General features: G+C 35.6%; 1 protein-coding gene across 1 annotated transcript; it reads right to left on the bottom strand.

Moving 5' to 3' along the window:
* Positions 1 to 2011: 2011 nt before the first annotated feature.
* Positions 2012 to 7495, bottom strand: LOC115436729 (uncharacterized protein CXorf38 homolog). Its single transcript, XM_030159647.1, has 6 exons — positions 7257 to 7495; positions 6966 to 7088; positions 4488 to 4610; positions 2595 to 2744; positions 2326 to 2517; positions 2012 to 2247 (listed from the first exon to the last, which is right to left on the bottom strand). Exons 1-6 carry the CDS (start codon positions 7458 to 7460, stop codon positions 2140 to 2142), a joined length of 900 nt encoding a protein of 299 aa, XP_030015507.1. The 5' UTR covers positions 7461 to 7495; the 3' UTR covers positions 2012 to 2139.
* Between the last annotated feature and the right edge of the window lie 1462 nt (positions 7496 to 8957).

The raw sequence follows: 8957 nt of genomic DNA, 5'->3' as shown, positions 1-8957 counted from the left end.
CTTTGCAGCCACAAAAACCGCCCCCCAGCACCCCCACAATTCTCACACTCATATATATATACACACACTTACAGCATGTACATAAACACAAACATATACACATACTCTCCACCAGTCGTCGTCGCCCCCCCCCCCCCCACACACACACACACACACACACACACTTTCTCTAAGACATTGCTCTCATAATGTGAGCCATAAACACTTGCCATATTTGGCTATTTTTATTTGAAACCTTATTCACCCTATCCTCTGTATTTTGTGTTTTTTTTCCAGTAAAAATCAGGTATTTTCCTATGTTTAATTAACTGATCGTGTAGATGTTCATAAAAGCTCAGATTAAAGTCGAAGGTTATTATATTAGAAACAGAGAAAACTGAAAAAAAGTGACTTTTTCAACAAAATATATCATTAACTGAACATAAACCCAGTGTCTCCATCCACTGTCATTAATCCAACTCCATGGGTTTTACTGGTGAATCAATGTTGTAGAAGATGACGGTGTTTCCATGGTAACTACGGAGCCTCTGAACGTCCAAATGGGTCACATCTGATGACCATGAAAAGATGACAAACTATATTTTACAACAATTATTTACATGGATTGATAAGATTTGTGGATCAAAAAGTATTAAACATTTTAGATCAGTAGATGGTTTTGGTCACCAGTGGATGTTTGGGGCTTTATGGGTTAAATCTTCATTATAAGTAAAAGTTCTTCAATCAATGATAACACCCATCAATTAAATCTGAAGAAAAGTTTAAAATCAAATAACCTGGGAAATACAGTGTTTATATGGGATCTGAATACTCATACACAACTGATACAGATTTACTTTAATACAACTTCATTTATTATTCATAAATGCATTCAATTAAAGTAGAATAATGAACTAACTCAACCTGCTGGAATAAACCTTTTTATTTAAAAAGTAAAGCTTTTTATTTAAAAAGTAAATAAATAGTCTTTGCAGGTAGATACAATTGAGAACATTTAAAGTAGAAACACCCTCAGGAACACATAATAGGACGGAGATGTGGGAAAAAATCATTAGAAATGTCAGGTTTAAATGCTGATTTTTGGTACAGTGTGACAGCTACAGAACATTTCAGGACATTGACAGTGATACATTTCTTAATTCAGCATAAAAAAAAACAATACGATGAATTGCAACAACATAAGATTGAAACATTTTGTGTTTCATGAGATCTGTCCTTAAATGACACATACAGTCGTGGAAAAAATAATTAGACCACATCTTGTTTTCTTCAATTTCTTGTTCATTTTAATGCCTGGTACAACTAAAGGTACATTTGTTTGGACAAATATAATGATAACAACAAAAGTAGCTCATAAGAGTTTAATTTCAGAGCTGATATCTATCAATTTTCCATGGTTTTCTTCATAATAACCAAAATCACTTCAGTTTTTACATCAACACACTCAATAATTACATTCAAATCCAGACTCAAAACTCACCTTGTCAGAATAGCCTACCCACCATAAGTTTTACTTTCCGTTTTACATCTTCATTTCTATATATTGTAATTATTCATTCATCTGTTTATTTCTTTGTATTTTACATTTTAAATTGTCTGTTTTATTGTCTGTTTTATCTTGTTGTACAGTGTCCTTGGGTGTCTTGAAAGGCGCTTATAAATAAAATGTATTATTATTATTATTATTATTATTATTATTATTATATCTATGGCATTGTACTGCCAAAAACAGTGCTTTTAGGCATTCCATGTTTTCTTTTCTGTCTGTTTTAGTCACATGACACACACAGGAGTTAGTACTTGATTGCAGAACCACTGTTTTTGATGACTTTTGATGGTCTAATATTTTTTTCCGCAACTGTATGAAAGGAAACACTAGGTAAAAATAGAGGAGATATTTTTGGCTTGCAACACCAAAATGCATTATCTTGCGTGTAATGTGCAAATAACCCACACTAAACGGCTGTCTTTGAACGTCCCTCACTGGGTGAAATGAGTGGGTTTTTTTAAACCATGAGCGACAAGATCGTTACATTTTGTCACCCGTCATTTGTGAGGTAACAGAATGGCTCTATGTGCACCCAGCGTCCACACGGTAAATAATGCTCTCATTCTCCTTTCACTTCTTTTTTCCTGTTATTATCTTTTCCTCAGTGAGTTGATGGTTTGTAGCTCTGTTGAAAAGTGCTCGCTTAAATCCCTGTTGTCCTGCAGGAAACCGCCCAGACACTTCAACTGATCATCATCCTAAAGAGAAAACAAAAAAAGCAGTTAAAGTCATGTGATTTTTTTGTTAAATGTGAAGGTTGTTTTTATATAACGCACTGGTATCTTGGTATCATCTGCATCATCCAGCAGCTCTTCCAGTCTCTCCTGTAGCAGCTCCCTTTCCCATTGGCTAATTAAGTCAGCGGTGATCATGTGACATCCGTCAGAATCCGCCTCCACCATGTCTGCGTTGGTTGAATCCATTTGGTCCAAACCGTCCACGTATATTGTCCAATCAGCAGCCAGCATCTGCAAAATATAAAGACAGGCTGTGATGCTGGACGTCACAGATGAAGCTGTGGATGAAAACAGAGGGACCTGCTCACCTCATCGATCTGCTGCTCAGCCGTCGCCATCTGAGGGACGTGGCGGAACTGACGCAGCAGGTTTCTCAGAGTTATGGTATAGTGTTTCATCCATTCGTCCTTCACATGGAAGTCAGGAGAGTGCATCAAGTCGTTCCTGTGTCTAATCACCTGGAAACACACACAGGATGAAGATCAACCTTCATTTCATCCATCCATCCATTCATCCATCCATCCACGCAACCATTCCATCCATTCATGCATTCATCCATGCAATCATTCATTCATGCATTCGTCCATCCATCCATCCATTCATCCATCCATCCATCCATTCATGCATTCATCCATCCATTATCCACCCATCAATGCATGCATTCATCCATCCATCCATCTATCCATCCATACATTCATCCATCCATCCATACATTCATGCATCCATCCATCCATCCATTCATGCATTCATCTATGCATTCATTCATCCATCCATCCATTCATGCATTCGTCTATCCATCCATCCATCCATTCATGCATTCATCCATGCATCCATCCATCCATGCATTCATCCATCCATTATCCACCCATCCATGCATGCATTCATCCATCCATCTATCCATCCATACATTCATCCATCCATCCATCCATCCATCATCCATCCATGCATTCATCCATCCATTATCCATCCATCCATCCATTCATGCATTCATCCATGCATCCATCCATCCATCCATGCATTCATCCATCCATTATCCACCCATCCATGCATGCATTCATCCATCCATCTATCCATCCATACATTCATCCATCCATCCATCCATGCATTCATCCATCCATTATCCATCCATCCATTCATCCATGCATTCATCCATGCATCCATCCATCCATCCATCCATCCATCCATGCATTCATCCATCCATTATCCATCCATCCATCCATCCATCCATCCTCTGACATGGATGTTTGTTTACATATTTTCTGTATATTCCAGTTGTAAGTACATTAGACCTTGTTCTTTCCATAGACCTCTGAGCATGCTCAGTGCACCCCCTGCTGCCTGAGGAACGGGGAGGCCAAACACAGCAGTGAGTGAGACCGACTTGCTCTAAAAATATACAGTTTGGGCTTTTTTTAAGACCGTTTTTTGTGTAATTTTTTTGTTTTTACTATTGTTTGCAGTGTTGTGGTGATTTTCCTTTATTATTATTTTTTTTACTGTGTTTTTACCAAGTTTTGGGCTGATTTAGAAAAAAAGAGCCCTAAAATAAAATTCAAATACTTGTTGTTGTTCATTGTGTTCCAGTTCACAGTGCATGTTCAACATCCTAAATCTCTTACTGATATACATTCTGAGTGCCTTATTTATTAAAACATGTAAAACTTCAATTTCTCTCTATGTCTTTTTCTGTTATTTCACCCTGTTTTGACCCTAAAACACACAGTAAAGTAAAACCACTGATTATCATTATATTACTATTAAGTTTCATGGTTTTTTCCCCTACTTGACACTTACTACACATCAATATTAATGGTATTTATCATTTATCATGACATATGGACAGATGAATTGTGAACAGGCCTAGCTATAAATATCTAAAATATGTATGCATTTCTTTCAGCCCTCGTGCTTACTGAATAAGTTGACATAGTCATTTATAACAGGAAGGCCCACAGTCATGTAATTCAAACACCTTATCTCGCAATGTCAGAAAAACTGATAAAAAATTCCATGTTCCACCTTTTTATGGATCATGTTCAGCCCTCGTCCTGTGCGTCTGCAGCCTCCCACTGCTCCCACCTCCCACTCCCACCTTAGTTCAGGTAAAAAATGACCTGACTCTCCATCTCAGCCTTGTGCTCTGACTGCATCTGAGCTCACCCCGCTTCAGCACTGATGGAGGAAACTGCATGGATTTTTACCTCTCGCACAACTTTTAGGTCCACGGAATGAAACCAGTCACAGTAGTTGATGAGGTTGAGCAGAGCGGCGATGTCGAATTGATCTGCAGCTTTCACCTTCGCTTGACCTCGTGGCATAAAAGCCTGAGAAACAGAGATACAAGGTTTAAGGCCTGAAACACCGAGTCTGTATTTTTTCTGCTATGTGATGATATGAGCTGATCCTTATCTTCCTCTGTTTTACTCTCCTGTTTTTTCATCATCCACCTGAACTCTAAAAAGGATGTGTGTTTCAATCACAGGTGTTACATTATGAACCAGTCTAACACACAGGTGTCAAACATGCCAAAACCGGCCCGCTAAAGGGTCCAATTCAACCCGTGGGATGAATTTGTGAAATGCAAAAATTACACTTAAGATATTAAGAAAGATATCCTTTTAGTTCAGGGGCAACATCCAGCCCAGTTTGATCTGAAATGGGTGGTACCAGTAAAATATTAAAATTACATTATGACATTGATTGCATTTATTAACTATCCTGTCACAAAACACTGAATAACAACCTGAAATGTCTTAAAAGAAGTACAATTTTAACCATATTCTGTCTGTTCCTAAATATTGTGTGTATTCGTAGATCCACTGTGATCTGTAAGTTGTAATGTACATATGTAAATGATAAACTGAGGCATAATATTATTAAAATTGCCCTTATTTTTCTTAATAAATTTTAGTTTTTTCATCTTTGTTCAAATTATTTCACATTTTTTAAAGGATAGTTTTCAGATGTAAACATTTTCATCGTGGGATTCTACTTTTTTCACTTTAAAACTTCAGGTCATAATGGGCCAGTACGTATGCACAAATCTGTACTTAAACTCTGCGTATGACTGTTTGACGCACAAATCCAGGATTCATCAATATTTTCTTACCTGAATTTGCATTGAAGTATCAGCTCTTCTATTGTTATCACTATTTTATTTCTTTTTTTAAAAGCCTTTATGTTCTTTGTATATTTATGTGATTTGACTTGTATGATTTATATAATTGTATTGACTATATAGTATATGTATATAATCAGTATTGAATATAATTTTGTGATTATGTGTAGTTGTACTGTCATCTGTGACTGTGTTTAGTGTCCATCTGATGTTGGGATCAGACCCCAGTGTAATATAATTGTGCAACTTATGTTCACCATTGCACCATCTCCCTGTTGAGAAAATAAAAGATATCACACTCTTAATCTTAATGAAGTATCTGTACTCCTACTTAAGTAAACAATGTGGAGATTCCACCACTTCTCTTCTAAACAACAAGACTTTAAATGACTCATGTCCTGTTGTTACTATCTGCCAAACAAAGGACTGCATTTCCCATAATCCTCCTGGACTGCTGTTATAAAGATGACAAGCATGAAGGAAGGAGCTGTTGTAATCTATTTTATACCTCGAGCTTTTTTATTTTCATTTTATTTTATTTTTACTTACATTTGTTTCTATATATTTGATATGTAAAATATACTGTGATTTTTTTAATCCTACTTTGAAGTATAGTATTATGTATATATATACTGTTCAATTGTTCATTGTTCATTAACCCTTTCATGCATAGCGGTCACTACAGTGGACAGCTATTCTACAATGTAATTTATCCTGAACTTCTATAACAGTACCTGCATAATATCTGCATGAGTGAATATAAGGGCAAGTAAATAAAATGTGATTAATATTTAACCCATAAAGACCCAGTGCTTCTTTGATGACAGTTCTGAAAGGATTTTTTTCTCTCTATTTAACCTTTCTTAAGTATTTACATCCATTTATTATTATATTATCCTCTGTATTTAGCATTTTTTCAGCGTAAAGTAGGTATTTTATTATATTTAATCTGTTGATCATGTTGATGTTTATTAAAACTCAGAGTAAATTCAAAGGTTATTAAATCAGATAAAGGGAAAACAGAAAAAAGTTACTTTTTCAACAAATCTATAATTAATAAAGTGTCTCCATCCACTGTCATTCATCCAACTCTATGGGTTTTACTGGTGAATCAATGTTGTAGAAGATGGAGGAGTTTTCACGGTAACTACTCTGAATGTCCAAATGGGTCATATTTGATGACCATGAAAAGATGAAGAGCTGTATTTTACTCTAATTATTTACATTTTCATGGAGTTAAAAAATGTCCAGCTGAGTGGACATTTTTTTTAACTCTATGAAAAATAGGTTCATCAAAAAATTTCAATTACATTGTTTTTTTCATGCCTAAAGAGGAATAAAATCACTAAAGAAAAAAAATATTGACTAAGGTTCTCATAATTCATGCATGAAAGGGTTAAAAAAAAAAAAAAAAAAAAAAAAAAAAAAAGGATTTTTTGTAAAAGTTTGTGCCAGACGCAGCAAATCTTATTTCCTGTAAATCCAGTGACCCAGTGAGTGCGTAATCCAACAGCCAGACGGAGGTAGAAGTTTCTGTTTCCATTTAACTGAAGTGATATACCTTGGCCAGTTCCCAGTGGTTCGTCCCCCAGTTGGACGGAACACAGTTGTCCCAGTTGACAGTTGTATTCGGTTGTCTGTGGTGCGACAGGATCACAGTTTTCCACTCAGAACACACCGCGCACTGGACACATAACAGTGGAAAAGCGTAAGTAAGAGAAGAAACGCGCTTTCGACGCACAGCTGATCATCACATCCATTCAGAACCATTTTACAAACATTAAACAAATAAGTAAACAAAGTTTAAGTCACGAATAAGAAGAATAATCATAATAATAAAGAATAATCAAACCATATTTCCGATCGGCCTGCACGAAGACGCACAGTGTTTGCGTAAAAGCGCATTTTGGTTGAGCAGATCCCTGTGGAACGCGCTCATCTGGAGGTTGAGGAAAGGAGCCAGGTTCTCCTTCAGGATGATCAGACACCGTCCTGCCTTCATCCAGTTTTTATACTCCCTGTTATTGAGACGGCGAAACAGGTCATCGTTTACCATGTTGAACTTCAGTCTGACCCAGAGGAGCAGGACGAGTTCAGACAAAAGCCCTGCTCTAAGCTCCACCCAGGTGTAGTACACACAGTGACCACACGATGGCGCCGTCTGTCTAAGAAACACACGGTAGAGCCTGAGGATGGAGACCAAATCTGTCAAATTCACTCATGTACATACACTGTCTTTATCATGGCTGTATAGTGAGCAAGTACAAATACTTCAGTGGAGCTGTTAAATATCTGTACTTTTACATTTCTATACATTTTACACTTTTTATTCCCTTCAAAACAGACTTTCTGTTTTCGTTTCAATGCATTTGAGGGAAATTATTTTTTATTTTGCATCATTATGTGTGGTCTTTTTTTTTTTTTTTTTTTTTTTATACGGATGCACTTTTATAAAAGTATTTTAATTTATATAGTTGCACTTTTATACAGATGCGCTTTTTTATATAGTTGCACTTTTATATAGAACTATTTTAATACTGATGTGTTTGGTGTTTGGTCTTTGTTGTGCTTGTTGAATGTATTTATGAGTGGGAAGAGTGTAGTTTGAATGTTATTTGTGTTTTCTTATATGGGGGGCATGTGCAATTTCATTGTATTCACTATGCAATGACAATAAAGCTTCTATTCTATTCTATTCTATTCTATTCTATTCTATTCTATTCTATTCTATTCTATTCTATTCTATTCTATTCTATTACTTAATAGTATATTATATTTTTAAGTCACTTCTTAAAGCACATTTTTATAGACTTGCCTTCATGTGATGTTGTCTCTTTTTAATGTTTTTATTGTTAAATATTTAATTTTACCCTGTTTTGGTTATTCATTTATATTGACATACATTATGTTGTTTTATTCCACTCCTTCATTTCAGATTTGACAGCATCATGTTATGTTATTTCTGCCCTCTCCACTATGATACATTCAAAGTTAGTCATGTTTTCATGTTTGCTGTACTCATCTCTTTTATTGTGTTGTGTTGTTTGCTATGTTTTTATTCTACTGTTATGCACTTTGGCTTTGTCTGTCAAAACGCTTTGTAAACTCAGTTTTTAAAGGTGCTATATAAATAAAGTTATTATTATTATTATTATTATTATTATTATTATTATTATTATTATATGAACAAAGCAAAAACATATTTACTTAGTGCTAATTTTGCAGATTAAATCAAACTAAACAAAATAAACATTACAATGATGAGCACCCTCTCCACCACACACTGGACAGACAGCAGAGCGTCTTCTCAGACTATCTCTGCTCCACTGTCATACTGTCATAAGGACAGATACAGGAAATCTTTCCTGCCACATGCCACTTCAGTGTACAATAATCTCACCTCTGCTTGACCTTTAAAACTGGTCATAAACATTTTTCCTCTATGCACTTTATTGATATGTGTCCACCTCCATCTTATGGAAAAAAATAAATTTTACTTTGCACATTACAGTTTATCATTGCTCCTTACTGTTGATCTTGTTTGTCCAGACTT

The sequence above is a fragment of the Sphaeramia orbicularis genome, chromosome 17 (genome assembly GCF_902148855.1).
Source record: "Sphaeramia orbicularis chromosome 17, fSphaOr1.1, whole genome shotgun sequence".
Taxonomy (NCBI): Eukaryota; Metazoa; Chordata; class Actinopteri; order Kurtiformes; family Apogonidae; genus Sphaeramia; species Sphaeramia orbicularis.
Note: the sequence above shows the minus strand (reverse complement) of the source record. Positions and strands in the feature narration are given on the sequence as shown.

Coding starts and splice junctions, on each gene's coding strand:
- LOC115436729 (XM_030159647.1), bottom strand. CDS start 7,460: ATGGTAAACGATGACCTGTTTCGCCGTCTCAATAACAGGGAGTATAAA. Junction 7,089..7,256: donor GCAGGCCGATCGGAAATATG/GTTTGATTATTC, acceptor TTATGTGTCCAG/TGCGCGGTGTGTTCTGAGTG. Junction 2,745..4,487: donor ACCTAAAAGTTGTGCGAGAG/GTAAAAATCCAT, acceptor GTGTGTTTCCAG/GTGATTAGACACAGGAACGA.